Below are 18,723 nucleotides of genomic sequence, written 5' to 3'. Positions count from 1 at the left end.
CAACTTTTAAACGCAATAGTGCATTAAACATCACACCACAGATAAGATAATTGAATCAATCAAAATGCTATATTCATAATCCTATCTCAAATAATATTCACTGCCATCCGAGGCCGGCAGTGAGCGGTAATTGGAGCAAGGTTTTGGTTTTCCGACCCCCGAAGAAGACAGTGTATTTCCGGTTCTGCCTGCTAAGCATGTGGATGCAAATAGTAACCTTATTTCGAATTTACTTTGTTTCGTAAATTCCTGTTTTAAACTCCACGTCTTCGTCAAAATAATGAGTACCTTATGGATGGGAAACGTAAGATCATAACTGCTTTTTATATTGGGATTAATTTGGAATTTCAGTGAAGTTAGTTAACCCTAGCTAGTTATGACACAGAGTTTATTTGTTCGCAATAGCTAACGATTTTGAAGAAGTTTGTCTTCACTTAACTTCACCCATCTGTAATAAGGTGATAAGAAACATTTCCAACGATGGCGTGTGATCATTTATGTATCAAAGTATCAACCATTAATAGCTTGCTATCGGTTTATCCTCACTGTCAACAGTAACGTTGCTCTCCAGTGAAAACCCTCTACTATCACTGGTGAATGCAACGTGCAGCTTTCTGACATTTTTGAAACATCTGGACTATTACTAAGGCAGTTGCAAGCACCACCACCAGCCATGTTAAAGAAGTGAAGAGATAATCAAATACCTGCTCCAATATAGTGCTTATCTCAGTATACGTTTCGTCAGATCACATAAATGCATATTTTGGTGCTGCACTTAGGATTTATTTGTATTGTCTCTAAAGCATCCAATTTAAATAGCGTGAACTAGGCATTTAGTTGTTCATTATTTGAATTCTTCGATGATGCTCTGTAGCTGGATGCCTATATGGACGAGAAGTTCATCACCAGAGCCTTTTCTACAATGGGTGAACAGGCGGTCAGTGTTCGAATCATACGCAGCAAGGTGACAGGGTGAGTCTCTAGACTTTGTAAAATGTGGTCTTATTTTCAACCATGTTTATGTTTATTTGCTGTCTTATTATCTTTATTGAATCTCTGAGTGTATTTTTACTCCACAGTCCAGCTTTATCCACTAGTGCCCTCGGTTATTGTTTTGTGGAGATGGCGGATGAGGCAACAGCTGAAAGATGTCTTCGTAAAATCAATGGGAAGCCATTACCGGGATCTAGTCCGGTACGAGTCATAGTTCGAGAGCATGAAATTATTATTTTGGTAAGGTGACTTAAATAATTGTTTCTTACAGCCAACAAGATTCAAGTTAAATAGAGCCACCTTTGGGAAGCAAGAAACCGGGTGAGAACAAATGAAAAACTGTATTTATTGTATCCGGGAAGTAAAGATGATCACATGTGGCCAACTCTTAAAGGAGCCATATGTAAGAATCACACATTAGTTATTGAAGAAACATGTTTTTAAAAATAGTTTTAGCGGTTCTCGATGGTTAAGTTGAGCTTTTCCCATTTTTAAAGTGGGTACTCGGCCTTGATTGTTATTGTTTTTATTCTGTGTTTACAATAGATGTCAGGCCCTCCACCAATCATCCAATTATGAGATTAGTTATTTGTCTTCGTCGACGTTGTCACGGCTCTGTTGGCTATGTAAACTTAGGATGCAACAACTTCCACAGTCTGAATTAATGATGTCGTCTACCAGTAGAGCAACAAAAAAAAAACACATTCCAAATTGTGACAAAATCAGATATACAACAAAGATGCATTGGAGTTGCCTTTGCTCACTGGAGACAAGTGAAAAGGAAGAAATAATGTACACCATGTCAAAGTTGCACGACAGGTGATGTGCTTTAGTGTTTTCCTAAATTACTATTATGGTAGTATCTAGAGGTGTGCGATATGACAATACGTATTATATTTTTAAGTTTATCAACATGTCTACGATTTCGTAAAGCCGAAAGATCATTAAATCGTCTCCATAGAGATCGGGAACGTAATGCTCAGAAGTCATATTTGCCTCGTTTGATTAGCATATCTGGCTGCTTGTTAAGTTATACATCGATCTTGGATACCTCAGACATGTGCCACAAGTATATGCTTTAATTAGGTGCCCTTTGGTGGTTCACATTTTCAGATTATATCCCCTTGAATGGTGGCGACTCAATGAGGAAATCTCTGCAAGGGTCAGAAACCTAGGCCCTATCAGTGCATTCTAGCAACAAGTCCTTGAATTATCAGCACTGATCGCAACATATTAACTTGGCAAAAGGGTACTTTAAAGCCGGTTAATGTTGATAAATTAGTTTCACTTGCGAAAAAAAACAGACTGTAAGATGTCATACTAATGTGTCGCTTAAAGTGATAATCTTATGGCATTAATTTACTAATTGTTTAAATGGTTGCACTTTAAAGCGAACCACTTCAGTTAAAATTATAATTCAACCAATTTTTAAAAAAGGTATCTGGTATTATTAGTTATTGTTACGAAAAAAGTTCATTGACTTTTATGTTTACTGTGACTTCATTTAAAAATTATTTAGAAAGCTTATTTGACATTAAAAAAAAACGTTTTTTCCTTTTAGGTTTACATACATTTTAAATGTTTAATTTGAGGAAATTGGTCAGTAGTGTGCACAATTAGCCATAAAAGAATTGTGATAAAATTCAGATCTTGATTTAAAAAAAAAAAAGATTTTTTTGCCATATCGATCACCAATAATGGTAACAGACATTTGGAATGTGAACAAAGTTGGCATGCTTGTGTCGCATAGTTTAGGATACGTCTTTACCGGTTTGGTGGGCAATGAAAATTAAAATAGATAAGGAATATAATTCTTTGTTGATGCTGTCAAATGCATTTTTTCTTTGTCACTATGCTTTTTTTGTAGAGAAATTTACAGGTTTCCCTGGTGTTAGAAACTAAGATGAACCTCATAACTTCTCTTTTGACCTACCTCACTCAAAATTATTACCATATTTATTCGTGCACCACTTAACCCTGATGCAATTTGAAAACCTGTTGTTTGAAGACTGTTGCATTATTGATTTCATTTGTGGTATGTAATAGACAGTTTGTAGGCTACACATCATATGTTCGTGCGATCATTGCTTACGTTATTGTGTAATTTGTTAAGCCTATGTCTTGTCTGACTGAATTGCAACAATGGCGTGGCAAGTAACGTATTTTCTCGCATTTAAGCCGTATTGGTAACTCAAAAATGATGACTGAATGAAGGGTACGGCGTATAGTATGTGCACAAATTAGACTTGACATGCACGAAACTGCAAGGTGACAAAGATGAAACGCCACAACGCAAGTCAATGTGGCCGAGAGGGTCATTTATTTCAAAATAGAGAAAAAATAAACAGATAAAACTAGACAAACTTATTTTGACATTGATAAATAAAATTCAAGAATTAAAAAAATGTATCTTGTAAAAAATACAAAAATAAACTCACTTGTGTCGTCCATTGCTCGCTCAGGGCGCCATCATCATACCTTTTACCTGTAGTTGAACGTGCTCCGACTGGCCAGACGCGAGTAGCGTTGATTCGTGTGTTTACCATATCAGCACATCCCAACAGTTGTTAAGGGTGATCCAAGGTCTTGCAGTCGTTGATTAAAATATCAGCCTTGATACATGCGCAATGTGTATCTCACACTATTATGGCATCCAAACTCGGACACACTTGCTGGTTGTACTGCTCACGTGACTTCCTTTTTGAATTCGTCCACGTGCAGGCAACACCCTTTTGGAATGTGTAATTCAGCCGACAATCCTTTCGATTGATACAGTATCTCAGAAATACAACATGCGATGATTTTTCCCAAGATTTTCCCTTAACACATTTGCACTTTGTAAAACCATAAATATGGAGGTGGAAATTGTGAATCAGGGGGCCTCTTATATGAGAGAAATCGTAAAATTAAATTATTTTAAGGATATTTAAGGGTACGGCTTATACGTAGAGGTGGTCAATATGCGAGAAAATACGGTATTTGTGATACAGAACGCAGAACAGGCGATTTTTTACTTAAGGGATGGTGAAACGTTTAAACGACAGCCTAAAGGGGACAAGGACTTGGCCTTTGTTCATATTTTGATCCTGGTTACATATGGCTCCTTTAAGACTTATTTTAATGTTGACACGTTGCGTTTTGTCATAGCCAGTCCCTTTTGATCTTTTGTAGTCAGATGTATTCTTTGTTTGTGGGAGATCTCACTCCAGAGGTAGACGATGGGATGCTGTACGACTTCTTCTACAATCGATTCCCTTCCTGTCGGGGAGGAAAAGTAGTGCTGGACAGCCTGGGAAATTCCAAGTAGGTTTTCCAAAATTTGCTGCTCAACATAGAAATAATCGATATTACTGGAGGTCATCCTAAATTTACTGCATTATAAGTATCAGGCCAAAACTAAAAATAATTACACACTCCAAAAGAAAAAAAAACATTTGGATGTAATTGGTAGTCTTATCAGAAGTAATTGTTCGTTTAACAGGTGTGTTTTTAGCATATTAGAGTTCAATTTTAACAATAGTGTTTAACTGAGCTGTCACATTAGGCGCTATTTCCTTTGAGGGGAAGGGTATAGAGAGCCGGACTGTGCTTCTAGCGTTAGTAGCCGATCAGTACCCATGTCAGGAGAGGAGGTGCTCTGCGACTGGTGGAGATAGATTAGGCCTAACGCTTGTCAAACACAGGAGAGATGGGAATGCCATGCAGTTGTTCAGTTGTTGTAATTTTGTTACTCAATCTATAGCAATCTTCCATATATGCCCCCCCCCTTTTAAACGGACACAAATGAAGGTTGTGCATATTATAGGTAATTACATCCAAGATGAAAAATTTTGTTTTGTATTGACTTTTATCAGTACCACCGTTAGTGAAAAAGTGTACTATCGTATCAAAATGGTAGAAATCATTCAGTCATGCAGTTGGAGGAGCTCTCATTTACACTGTACGGGAAGCTTAGGGTTGTTGAAATGTTTAATTAGACAGTGATTTCCCCTATAGTCCAAGCTCTGAACCGCGCTCTGCCTCATTTTTTTTTTTACATTTTCATTATGTAGCACTCACTGCTACAAAGCTTGCCTCTAATCACATGCTTAAAGATTTTGTCTGTATCGGAGAAGTGATTTCATCCCCCGGTCGTGGCTTTGTGAATGTCGATTTCCAGATGCGTTGAAAAAAGGATGAATCTTTGGCTATTTGGTCTATGATTTTCAGAGTGATCTGAATGGTTTTGTCTTTGTCAGAGTGATTTCTCATTGTTCAGCAATGTGAGAGTTTTGAAATGGTAAAGCGGAACAAGGTAATTCGTTACACAGGTGACTTGTTCATACGGTAACAGAATACATGCACGAGCACACAAGCATCTCAGCTTTAATTTGCTGGTGAAATTTGTTCTGTGTTTCCGCTATCTAGGCAAATTTAAATGAGTGCACAAGATTCAGCAACGTTCAAAATGCACGCTTTGTAGCATTAACCAATATCTATTGCTCCAGCCTGCATTACAATCAATGAGTAGATTATTATATGTTCTTAATGAACACATAATTAACAAATTTTCATTATGATTGGTTTAGAGCTGCATGACATCTTATTTAAAAATATATGAGAACATGCACATGCTCTTTGTTAGTGTGTGATAGAAATTCCAAACACCCTCATCAAATGTTACTAATTCATTCATGTACCAGGATATCACAATTTTACTCTCAACACTTGACAAACTGCGACACTGGAGCAAGGTTCAAGTTCGGAAAGACAAAACTGTATATAAAGTTTATATTCATAAAGGTAACGTATATTTTCACTGAGATCGAGATATTGCGTGATTTGCTGCAGGGGATGCGGCTTTGTTCAGTTCCCAGACGAGCGCCTGCAGAAGCGAGCACTGGACGAGTGTCAGGGAGCTGTGGGACTGGGTGGTAAACCTCTGCGACTAAGCTTAGCAGCGAACAAGTAAGTTTGCTTTAGAGGCAATTTGCATGACGTAGTTATCGTAAAAAATCTGGATCAACGTGCGGTATATAGATTGTCTTAATTTTCATTACACTCATTAGTGAAGAAATAAAACACCTTTTTTAAAAAAAAGAATGCCAAACAATGGTTTTATTTACCCAAAACCTTTGAGACCGATGCAAGATTGCTGGCCAAAATGCTACTCAAACCAGGATCAAAATACAGTGATACCTCTACCTACGAAATTAATTTGTTCCAGTTGTTTTGTAACTTGGATTTTTCGCAACTTTTTTTTTAATTCCCAAAAAAATGTGTGTAGTCAACCTATGTCTATTAGATATCAAAATATTAATGTGCACATGCTTCAGTCTTCAAATGTTAAGGTTTCAGATTGCACTGGAGTTAAAGTGATGCCAAATGAATTGCAAATACAGTAATACCTTGATATACGACTGTCCCAAGATACAAGACATTTTAGGTGCGAGGAAAATTGAGCAAAATTTTGACTTGAGATACGAGACAAATTTTACATACGAGCATACAATGCTGTCGCTACGTGGTCTTTTTCAAGCTGTGCAGGGATATTCATGATGAGAAGGCGGGGACTCTTTTAATATGGATGGAGTCGGGGCTGGTTGGATAACTTCAAAAAACGAACTGGGGATACGATACACTCGTTTGTGAGACACGAGGAAGCAGCTTGTTCTGACTCGAAAGCCACTGCGGAATACATTAACACCTTTGTCTCGGTTATAGCACAACATGGTTACATCCAATTGTAATTGTGTGCATAGTGTGCAAATTCATTTAAGTTAGTTATGTTACGTATTGTCACAAAATTGACATGAATCAAACGTGTCAAGTCTCCTCCGACGTAAGCCACTACGGCTGTCTCAAAGGTAAGAACTCCGTATAATAATGTAACATTTAATTGCCGATCATAACCAGCAGATAGCCATTTGTTACTTTGGGAGCGTAGGTGGTGAATTAGAAAAATTAAAAACGTGTTTCCATTGGAATATCCTTTTTTTCCCCAAGGGTGGGAAGAAAATAATTTTTATTTAGTTATTTTATATGGGAAAAGTTGATTTGAGATCCGAATAAATTGACAAATGAGCTCGGTAACGGAACGCATTAAACTCCTTTCTCAAGGTATTACTGTATTAGCAAAGTACCGTATTTTCACACCTATAGGACACACTGCCTGAAAGGACACTGTCTCAGTTGCAGGTGTATCTATCTTGTCCCTAGATAAGATGCTTCGGCCCAGTGGGAGCTAGTATGACACTATGCTATCATATGTTCTGCTAGTGTAGGTTATTATTAGGTTATATTAGGTATTTTGTGTGTTTTTTTTTTTTAAAGGCCAGTCATCCACATTTTCACCACAATATAGCGCGTCAGCAAGAAATGCACGCAGACTATCAAGCGAGTACCATTTTACAGTGACATCTACAGAATATTGAATTTAATACATACAAAAGGCCTACCGATTGATTGGGCGCTCCGTCCACTTTGGGGAAAATTTTAGACTTAAGTGCGCCCTGTAGGTATGAAAATACAGTAAGTTAAGGTTAAGAACTGAGCTTCAGGTTAGATTATATTTTCATGATAATCTTCGCACTACTCTTAACATATTGTAGAAGTTTATTTGGTAATGTTTTAACATCCACAAAGAGGATTATGCCTCAATCCAACAAAATTTCAAATACGTTCATACATATCCAATGTATCCAGGTACGGATGAGATTTTTACCTGTATGGACCCACTTGATAAGTCTAATAAAAGTATGCCAACTTTGTTCATAACAAATTCAGTTCTTCAATCATGGAAATTAACATGGGGAAAATTCTAAAGTACATTAACTGTCAAAAAAAAATTCTGCATCTGTGGTTTCTTTCGTCATTTTTTCTTTGTATTTGGTTGTCTTCATTGTTTGAAGGCAGCTCCAATTTTTTGCTTGTCTTTTTCTGATTTTATCACAACTCAGTAAAGATAATTTGTTTTGATTTTATTTCCTTAGATGTAAGCAACAATTCAGATTTTTGTGAAAGTTGTAGTGGCCCTAAATTGCAAACAGATTACTGACCTCTGGCAACCAAGCTTCAGACACAAAACGGAACTTTTTATTGTTTGATCAGTGAAAAGAAAACAACCTTTTTGGGCTGACAATTTTTGAAAATGGGATAAGCTAGGTTTTTACCATTGAGAATCCTGTTAGAACTCTCTCTCTCTCCCCCTCTCGCTCTCTCTCTGTCTCCCCGTCTCTCTGTCTCCTTCATCTCCCTCTCCGTCTGTCTCTCTCTGTCTCCCTCCTCTCTCTGTCTCTCTCTCTCTGTCTCCCCCTCTCTCTGTCTCCCTCTCTCTCTGTCTCCATCTCTCTGTCTCCCTCTCTCTCTCTCTGTCTCTGTCTCCCTCATCTCTCTCTGTCTCCCTCTCTCTCTGTCTCCCTCTCTCTCTGTCTCCCTCTCTCTCTGTCTCCCTCTCTCTCTGTCTCCCTCTCTGTCTCCCTCTCTCTCTGTCTCCCTCTCTCTGTCTCCCTCTCTCTGTCTCCCTCTCTCTCTGTCTCCCTCTCTCTGTCTCCCTCTCTCTCTGTCTCCCTCTCTCTCTGTCTCCCTCTCTCGCTGTCTCCCTCTCTCGCTGTCTCCCTCTCTCGCTGTCTCCCTCTCTCGCTGTCTCCCTCTCTCGCTGTCTCCCTCTCTCGCTGTCTCCCTCTCTCGCTGTCTCCCTCTCTCGCTGTCTCCCTCTCTCTCTGTCTCCCCCTCTCTCTGTCTCCCCCTCTCTCTGTCTCCCTCTCTCTCTGTCTCCCTCTCTCTCTCTGTCTCCCTCTCTCTCTCTGTCTCCCTCTCTCTCTGTCTCCCTCTCTCTCTGTCTCCCTCTCTCTCTGTCTCCCTCTCTCTCTGTCTCCCTCTCTCTCCGTCTCCCTCTCTGTCTCCCTCTCTCTCTCTCTGTCTCTCTCTCTCTGTCTCCATCTCTCTCTCTCTGTCTCCGTCTCTCTCTCTCCCTGTCTCCGTCTCTCTCTCTGTCTCCGTCTCTCTCTCTGTCTCCGTCTCTCTCTCTGTCTCCGTCTCTCTCTCTCTCTGTCTCCGTCTCTCTCTCTGTCTCCGTCTCTCTCTGTCTCCGTCTCTCTCTGTCTCCGTCTCTCTCTGTCTCCGTCTCTCTGTCTCCGTCTCTCTCTGTCTTTGTCTCTCTCTGTCTCCGTCTCTCTCTGTCTCCGTCTCTCTCTGTCTCCGTCTCTCTCTGTCTCCCCGTCTCTCTGTCTCCTTCATCTCCCTCTCCGTCTGTCTCTCTCTGTCTCCCTCCTTCTCTCTCTGTCTCTCTCTCTCTGTCTCCCCCTCTCTCTGTCTCCCTCTCTCTCTGTCTCCATCTCTCTGTCTCTGTCTCCCTCATCTCTCTCTGTCTCCCTCTCTCTCTGTCTCCCTCTCTCTCTGTCTCCCTCTCTCTCTGTCTCCTTCTCTGTCTCCATCTCTCTCTGTCTCCCTCTCTCTGTCTCCCTCTCTCTCTGTCTCCCTCTTTCTGTGTCTCCCTCTCTCTGTCTCCCTCTCTCTCTGTCTCCCTCTCTCGCTGTCTCCCTCTCTCGCTGTCTCCCTCTCTCGCTGTCTCCCTCTCTCGCTGTCTCCCTCTCTCGCTGTCTCCCTCTCTCGCTGTCTCCCTCTCTCGCTGTCTCCCTATCTCGCTGTCTCCCTCTCTCGCTGTCTCCCTCTCTCGCTGTCTCCCTCTCTCGCTGTCTCCCTCTCTCGCTGTCTCCCTCTCTCGCTGTCTCCCTCTCTCGCTGTCTCCCTCTCTCTCTGTCTCCCTCTCTCTCTGTCTCCCTCTCTCTCTCTGTCTCCCTCTCTCTTTCTGTCTCCCTCTCTCTCTGTCTCCCTCTCTCTCTGTCTCCCTCTCTCTCTGTCTCCCTCTCTCTCCGTCTCCCTCTCTGTCTCCCTCTCTCTCTCTCTCTGTCTCCATCTCTCTCTGTCTCCGTCTCTCTCTCTCCCTCTGTCTCCGTCTCTCTCTCTGTCTCCGTCTCTCTCTCTGTCTCCGTCTCTCTCTCTGTCTCCGTCTCTCTCTCTGTCTCCGTCTCTCTCTCTGTCTCCGTCTCTCTCTCTGTCTCCGTCTCTCTCTGTCTCCGTCTCTCTCTGTCTCCGTCTCTCTCTGTCTCCGTCTCTCTCTGTCTCCGTCTCTCTCTGTCTCCGTCTCTCTCTGTCTCCGTCTCTCTCTCTCTCTCTGTCTCTCTCTCTGTCTTTTTCTCTCTCTGTCTCCCATGACACATTCTCCCAGTCCCCTTTTGGATCATCCAAATGCACGTATTTGCTCTGGCATTGTTTCGAAAAGCTACTAAAATTTCAAGATTTTTTTCCATCCAGTGTTGCAATAATTCTTCACCAAGATCTTGCATTGATAATGTTTGGGTCCGACCGCTGCGATCTCCATTGCTTGGAAATGCTCTAAAGAATAAATATTAGAGTTTGGATGGATTGGAGAAATTGACAAAAGTCCTGTGGTCTGATGATTCCGGATCCATCCTGCTCAGTGTGATGGGATGTCAAAGTAAGGAGAGAGAATGGAAATAAATCTTGGAAAATCTTCTTGAAATCATGCCACAGCAAATGCGTTCCAACAGAATATTAAATTGTATGACTGTTTTTTGGGGCGTTTTTTTTTCTGGTGGTAATGGTGGTGACATTTTTGGCCAGGCATAATATGCTTTAATATTATGCCAGCAGCAATTAAAAATAAACACTCGAACCTTTAAATTGTGATTTTTTTTATATATATAAAAAATTGCACTAGTTTATATATTAAATATATAAATATATTATCTTAAGTTTGTTGTTGTGAAATGCCCCAGAGATTTTATGTCTTTACCTTTGTATCAAGCTTAAGGAACAGACCTTTACAGCCTGAAACCAAAACCTGGCCATCAAATACCCCCTACACACCTACCTATGACCAGTACAGCCAGTACCAACAGCAGGCATATCCAAACTACTACTCCTCCTGGGGTTACGATCAGAATACAGCAGGGTATGGCTACAACTATCCGCAGTATGATTACTCACAGTTGGCACAATCACAGGTGAGCGCTCATGTCCATCGATGAAATCCACACGTTTTTTCAAATATAAATGATTTCATTCTTTTTTTCTTTCTTTCACTTAGGATATTGATATGCAGGATGATGGGCTTGAAGGTTTGTATTATGAATAAATTTGGGACATTGTACTCAGGCAGTGCTTTGAAAAAAAAATCCCCAATTACAAACTTCTATTATTGCATTATTCCTCGCCGAATGAATTAGATCAGCAGACAGATTTAGAAATGGATTGCATTTTTAAATAGTGATTTTACTTGGTTGGGAAAACATTCATTTTGTGCATGCACCAAACACCAGTTCATAGTGTCCACCCTTTTTGGAGTCCTTGGAGAGGTGCTCGAGAGTGCTCCTTCGGGGGACTCCCTCGTTGTGCTGGGGGACTTAAATGCACATGTGGTCAATGACAGTGAGACCTGGAGGGGAGTGTTTGGGAGGTACGTCCCCCGTGATCAGAACCCGAGTGGTGTTCTATTGTTGGATTTCTGCGTTCGACGTGGATTGACAATAATGAACACCATGTTCAAGCATAATGGTGTCCATGTGTGCACTTGGCACCAGGACACCCTAGGCTGCTGTTCAATGATCGACTTTGTGCTCGTGTCATCGGAACTACGGCCGCATTTCTTGGACACATAGGCAAAGAGAGGGCGGAGCTTTCAACCGATCATCACCTGGTAATGAGTTGGCTCCGATGCTGGGGGCAGATGCCGGTGCAGCCCGGGAGACACAAACAGTTTGAGAGCGGATTAATTTGTGTCTGGTTCATTTCAAAGGGAAACGTTGATTTGAGACTAAATCGAAAATTTTGACCGCAGTCCCGTAACAGCTTAAGTGCGAGAAAATTCGGTAAATAGATATCAGTGGAAACATTACACTAAACAAGGACACTGGAACAAGTCACTAGTGCTTTATTAGACTTGTGTACATGCGTGTGTGGCAATCTGGTAGGTTATTTAACATGGAATTTTGACAACCTGTTTTCAAGGGCAAAGCAGCATTATGGTCCAAAATCTTTAACCAGTATCGCATTCTAAACTTTTCCGGCCCACTTTCACCCCTGCTTAATAGTCAAATAATTTTATCAAGTAACAATTGATGGCTGTTCTAGTAAATAATGATGTCTGTTTTACAGATCCATCTGGAGAGCTTGATGTGCTGGAAACAAACAAGAGATTCATCGAGAGCAGTGAAGATCTATTTGATGCTCTAATTGACTGTCAGTGGAAATCGGAAGAGTTTTCTTTAGAACAGGAGCAAGTGATAGCAAGCATACCAGATCCTCTTACTTACTAAACCTGGACATTTACGCTGCAGCCTCTTGAAGCTTTGAAATATGGGTGTTTTTTTTTTTAGAACAAAGGACATTTTGCTATTTGCTAATATTCAAGTCGATAGAGCCGACAATTTTGACTATGAATAAAAGTTTTTTTTAAGTATGTATATTGAATGTGCATTCAAGAGTTCCTTTTACCACCAAATCTAGGCCTCCAATGTTAAAGTACAAAATTAAAATATGAAGTTGCAACAATGACCCAAGAGATGGGATGTAGATTTCTATATATCAAACAACAGATGTGCGCACTAACTCAACTTGAGATTTTGTTTCTATGACTCAGTGTTATTTGTCTCGGAAAAATGGTATCCACAAAAGTAAAGTCCCCAACATTCGGTTTTTTATCTCAGTCCACAAATGTTTCGAAAGAAACATTTCATTAAGAACTTTTTAATACACGTAGTACAAAGGCTCTTTACAAATGGACAAACTCAAACATGCAAGTGTCACCCAAGTCGTGAATTTCCTACCTATGCCTTCAGTTATGTCTGAATCAATCCAACCCTCAAAAACGTTTATGGCTTGAAAATCTCTACTGCAGCTACAGCTATGACACATCAATAATAACCTCATACAATTAAAAAATACAGCCATAGTTTACTCACCAAAAATCCTTTTTATCTGTACACAATATTCATCCTCCTTTCTTTCCTCCTTTTCTATCACCATCGAAGCTAATGCTGAAAGTTGAGTGTTCTGTCATATTTGTGGCATGTTTTTATTCGATTTAGCACTGAAAATGTTTGTTTCCGGTTGTGACGGGCTTGTTTCCTTAGAAGTTGTCCGACCTTTCTTAATGACGTCAAGCTTTTTTTCTTGAAAAGTCCGTCTTGAAAATGGCTTTGACAGTAAATCTGCAAACAAATCCATTTCTTCTCTTCCTTCAGCCATTGCGGGTCGACAAAACCGCAAATAAAGCAACACAAGAATTTATTTGCTTGTGCAGCTCACTCCAGATTTAGTAGTGTAGCTCTGGCTAGTCCACTATCAATAGCCAATCATAGTTGGTGAAAGCAAAGACGTATCCCTATGCCTGCGAGAAAACATTGGTGTTGCCAACTCAAAATCTGATTGGTTAAAGCAACAGTTTTATCAATGCTTGTTTTATGCAGCAAAGCCAGCAGGACTGATTGTGAAGGCCTCAAGTCAGATCTCTGTAAAGTGAAAAAGGAATGTATGAAGAAAAATAAAATGTAATTTGAAAAAGATAGAGGGGCTGTAAAACACGAAAAACAAATAAGAGTGGACAGAGCTACTGCCACTGGCTTCCGCGTGACGGCGCCATCTTGGGGATAAAAAATTATTTGGACAACGTCGGAGGACCGCATTAAAAAGCCTAGCGGGCCGAAGTTTGCCCATGTTTGGGTTAGACGCTCAAATGTGATAACACCCAGACCGGAAGCAGCGCAACCAAGGGGAAAGCAATGAAAAGAAGCTGACAGAGAATTTGGAAATAATTAATTTAAGTATTCATGGATAAAATATAATTAACATCAGTCTGTGATTCTGATCTTTTTTAGGCCAGCAGAGAAGGCCTTGCAGGGCCTGACGGTCCACCACTATGTTAGGGTAGAATCTGAAATATTTTGGGCAGGATTGCACCGTACGTCTACGAGTAGTCACGACACACAAATAATTTTTATCCGGAAGTCGCAGTGAAACAATTCCCTCGTGCCGAAAGGAAGTTTTGAAGTGATACCTTAAGCTTTGAGCCCTGACGTACTCCCAACGCTGTACATTCGTTTTATTTTCTGGAGTATTTCAAGATAAACATAACAAAGAAAAAAAGTCTTAGGGTGTGTTCAGACACATCAGCATAACATTTAATGAAAGAAGCACACATGATTCGACATCTATCCAGTATATATCTTTCCAGCAGGCAATAATGGGCGTTAATTTGAATATTAGTGGCGAAGTTATAATTTAGATGGAACTTCCAAGTAGTGTTATTTTCCATGGCTCGCTAGTCTTGGCTATTAATTATGTCATTGCTCAGATGCTTGAGAATAATGTTAGGATCCTTCACATATCTGGCACATAGGCCTGAGCTGGAAAATCCCATCTCAAACTTGAGAATGCAGATCTCCATTTGGTTGAATCTATCAATTGGAGAGAAAAAAGATGAATGTTCTGTATGATGATGTATATTTTGGGATCACATGCTAGTAAACTTAGTCTCCCGTGAATTGAGTTGTCACCCAAAAGATAGAAAGGCAATTTGTTCATATTTGGGATCTGAGAAAAAATCAAACAATTTAATGTATGCGAATTTGGATGTTCTGAGTGTATAATACATGATGTTTTGCCAATCTCTCTGAGACTTGCACCCACAAAACTTAATTTATAAGTCACCAAAGAGGGAAATTATAACATTTTGTAAATGTAAGCAATAGTCTTCATTAAAAAAAAAATAATTTGACTTAACTATGGTAGAAATTGGTAATATTGGACATTTGGATTCAAAAGCAATTTGAAATCCTTTTTGATATATAGGTTTGATGAACTGACTGTTACTATTTGGGATATTGCAAATGTTTCATAAATGGGTATATGTTCCTAAAGAACAGATTACCGTATTTATTTGCATATAACGTGCATATGTATGAAACGCACCTATAATTTGTGACAAAAAAAATTGGTACACATTTTTTCCACTTTTTCCTCAGCTCACATGGATTGCACTGGTACTGGTAACTGGCAATTGCTGAATACATGTCGCCACGACAAAACATTTATCCACAACAAATGGTATGGAAACCTGGTAGAACAAACTACACAATCTTCAAATGGAATTTACAATTTAAAATCTTTAAAGTCATAATGTTTAACATTGTTCAAAGTCTGATTCATCATCATCATCATCAGATTCACCAAACAATGGATTCCATTCTTCTTGTGTTCTCTTTTTTTAAGTGTGAGCACTGGCCAATAGAACGCGCTCTCGCACACCATGTGTGGACCTAAGGCAGGTTTTACGTCTCCGATTATAATGGCTGCCGCGGGGACTTTTCCGCCGGCGGAGGGCAGTGTTTTACTGGGATTTGTGTATAACGTATATCCGAACTTTGAATAATTACGGTAGCTAAAAATATATTTTCTATGTATATCATGTTTGCCACGATTTCCAAGTTAATCGCTTATAATGCAATTATTATTTATTCCACCGGGGGTCGTTGATTGGCAGGATTCTGTAAGTTTCTGTGCCCTGTCTGCGTGTCGTAAAGCTCATGATAGGCTGGTCACTAGATGACGTCATTAGATGACGAATGTCGAGAGAATGTCCGCACCCCCTGCCGCGTCACTACGATATCGCATCGACGATAAACAGAACTCTTACATTGCTAGGATTCTGTAAGTGTCTGTGCCCCATCTGTGTCGTAAAATTCATGAATGGTTCTTTCAATTGGTTCATTTTTAGTGGTTTATGGTTCTTTTTAGGAATTTGGAATCTTACTCAATCACGGGAGTACAAAAATATATTTTTAGTATTCAGATTTACAAAAAATTGTTACAAAAATATTTCTCTACGTAAGTCTATGCCATTTTCCCACAAAAAACATACGATGAAAATAGTCACAAAATAAGATAAAAACTCGATCGACTGCCTCCGGTCAATTATGCTTACTATGTTACCTTCCTTTATAGTTAGAGAACGTTAACTTAGCTTTATAAAATACCTCCACTCGTCCGTGGGAAGTCTTTTTAAAAACGCACATAAAACAAAATAATACAGTGTTCCCTCGCTACTTCGCGCTTCAGCTATCGCTTGCGCATAGCTTCGTGGATTTTTTTCTGGAAAAAAATAAAAATAAAATAAAGATATTAAATTAAAATTACATCATCTTACAAGGTGTAGAAACAAAATATTCAATTAGAATTAGTAATTTCATCATTTTACAAAATTTTAAAACACAAAGAATGCACGTATGCGCAAAGCATCATGGGGGTTCACTGAAGCATTACGGCAGCATCATGGGCATAAACGCAAGCTGATTGGCCAGCTGAATGCTCACTGAATATACTCGACTCCCCATTGGCCCATTCACCACGGATGCCCATTCTCAGTCCACGCCTATCTCGTGCTATACAGTACGCTTCTCGCCTAGTTAAGCGTAAAAGTTTTGTGAAGCCCTTCGTGATACCTCCCAAACACTCTCCATGCACTGGTTATTTGGATCTGTGATTGTAGGGCGAAGCAAATCAGCCTGGACGGAAACTTAATCCGAAGTAAGGCTCAATCTTAGTTTGATGCCATGGTGCATGCGAGTGGTGACGACGACGTCAACGTTCTGGACGAGGAAGAAGACGTCGACGAAGGTGATCCTCTGCCCGGTGCCTCAAGCCAGACTAACCCACGACCACGTACGGCTTTCGCTGCCAGCAAGGGCTGGCTTGAGAGATTTAAGCGGCGAGTCGGACTAAGCAATGTGTCGCTGCATGGAGATGCAGCCTCTGCAGACGGAGCAGCAGCGAGCCGTTATGTTGAGGATGTGTTTCTGGGAATGATAGAATAAAATGGCTATGTCCCGGAGCAAGTCTTTAATATGGATGAAACAGGACTCTACTGGAAGAGGATGCCGTCCCAAACATTTCTTTTCAAGGACGAACTTCAGAAGACAGGTTTCAAAGCCCACAAGGATCTAGTGACTCTGCTATGATGTTTTTGAATTTCTGAGTTTTCTGAATAAAAGTTTACATTTATTACATTTGCAGTTATTTACTCTATATTTATACTATATTTGATGTTTTTGTATGCACCAACATAACACCTGCATTCTAATGTGGAATAATACACTTGAATGAACAGCATATTAGCCTGGTAGTGGTTTTGTGCACGTGGTATATACGTTTTTATAAGGTTTTTGGATGGCGCCCGGCTACTTCGCGGATTCGCAGCTAATGCGTTGGGGTTCGGTCCCCAATAACCGTGATAAGCGACGGATCACTGTACTTTTGAATACCAGCATAATCTTTTAAGGCACGGGTGGGCAAACTATTCAACAAAGGTCTGCAATGGGTGCAGGTTTACATTCCAACCCATAAAAAGGAAAACCTTTCATCAATCTGGAGTCCTACAAATCAGAGGATTGGAGTCTCATTTATCAAAGTGTCTGTGCCGGGTCAGGTGGAACAAAATCCTGCACCAACAGCGGCTCCCGGGGACTGATTTGCCCACCCCTTTTGTAAGAGTGGATTTTCGCACATGTTCATTATAGCAGTATTTTCTAACGTTTTTGAGCTGCGGCACACTTTTTGCATTGAAAAAATATCAAGGGACACTACCATCGGTTTTTTAATGTATTTAAAAATATGACGCCCATATTAATAAGTCATTGTCATCAAGGTTTTATCAGCAGGAATCACATATACCTACAAAACTATTTTGTAAAAATTAAACATTTCACACTGACCTAATGTCACCGAAAGTTGCGGACCTTGAACAACTTCCGGTTCGAGCGATGCAAAAATAGTAATGTGATGTTTTATAACCGCACAATATTTTGGCTTTTCGCCCATTACGCAAAAAAACGTGCTCGAAGACTACGTCACTTAAAGTTAATGCCTTTGAAGCAAAAATCTTCTGGTTTTTGCTACAGAAAAATAGGCAACAAAAGGACAATTCATCAATTTGAATCTTGTGATAGTATAATCTGTATTTCATCGTTCATCATATTTTGGTCAACCATGTAACAGTTCAATTCGGCCTCTGTATATCCATTATCTTTTATATCCATTATCTTTTTCTCTAAATGTTTCAATATGACTTCCAGAAATACTTAGCAGCACACTTGACGGCTAGTAACGACTCGGGAGGTAGGCTGTAGTGGACAACATCATATGACGTTTATAACGTTTGTCAATACACGATAAAGTTTAGGCACGAGTGAAACAATAATATTTAACAGTTAGTTAGGGACGCTTGATTTACAGATCGAAGCTGTCCCAGAAGAAAAATTATGCTTCCGAAATCTCTTGATTTAGATTCCGCAAACCGTACCTTAATCAAGATACTGTCTGTAACATAGTAGTTGTAGAAGCCCTTTTAACCCTGTGAAAATTGAAATTGCTAATTTGTTCAATAGCAATACAGTTCTCTATCATGGTGTACCTTATTTGGATATTTGTGTACGCGGTATTTAAAAGAAAATAAGCAAAACTAATAAAATACATAATATAAATAACAATGTCCATGTATTAGAGGAGATGTTACCAATATATGACTGTTTAAACTATAACGCAGTGCATTTTGGGTACAGTTCCCAAATAGTCATGACGTTCTTGGCTCTGATTGGTTAATGTGATTGCGTCTCATGTAACAGAGCCGAGCGAGAGGCTAACGTGTTCGTACATGCGCGTCAGGAATTTGTTGAC

At 40.0% G+C, this 18,723-nt stretch overlaps 1 protein-coding gene and 1 non-coding gene across 3 annotated transcripts; one reads left to right on the top strand and one right to left on the bottom strand.

Annotated features, from left to right (window-relative positions):
• The first annotated feature begins 119 nt into the window (after nt 1–119).
• Nucleotides 120–12,549, top strand: LOC144214971 (tRNA selenocysteine 1-associated protein 1-like). 2 transcript variants are annotated; one of them, XM_077743718.1, is made up of 9 exons: nt 120–304; nt 875–972; nt 1,080–1,194; nt 1,265–1,314; nt 4,165–4,296; nt 5,824–5,940; nt 10,802–11,000; nt 11,084–11,114; nt 12,151–12,549. In XM_077743718.1, exons 1-9 carry the CDS (start codon nt 281–283, stop codon nt 12,309–12,311), a joined length of 927 nt encoding a protein of 308 aa, XP_077599844.1. In that variant the 5' UTR covers nt 120–280; the 3' UTR covers nt 12,312–12,549. The 2 variants fall into 2 exon arrangements, with proteins under 2 accessions (XP_077599844.1, XP_077599845.1); XM_077743719.1 differs by lacking the exon at nt 4,165–4,296 and having other exon boundaries at nt 121–304.
• Nucleotides 12,550–18,263: 5,714 nt separating this feature from the next.
• LOC144215295 (U11 spliceosomal RNA) lies at nt 18,264–18,397 on the bottom strand. The gene has a single exon (XR_013330392.1). It is a non-coding gene; the product is annotated as a U11 spliceosomal RNA (small nuclear RNA).
• Between the last annotated feature and the right edge of the window lie 326 nt (nt 18,398–18,723).

The sequence above is a fragment of the Stigmatopora nigra genome, chromosome 21 (genome assembly GCF_051989575.1).
Source record: "Stigmatopora nigra isolate UIUO_SnigA chromosome 21, RoL_Snig_1.1, whole genome shotgun sequence".
Classification (NCBI taxonomy): domain Eukaryota; kingdom Metazoa; phylum Chordata; class Actinopteri; order Syngnathiformes; family Syngnathidae; genus Stigmatopora; species Stigmatopora nigra.
Note: the sequence above shows the minus strand (reverse complement) of the source record. Positions and strands in the feature narration are given on the sequence as shown.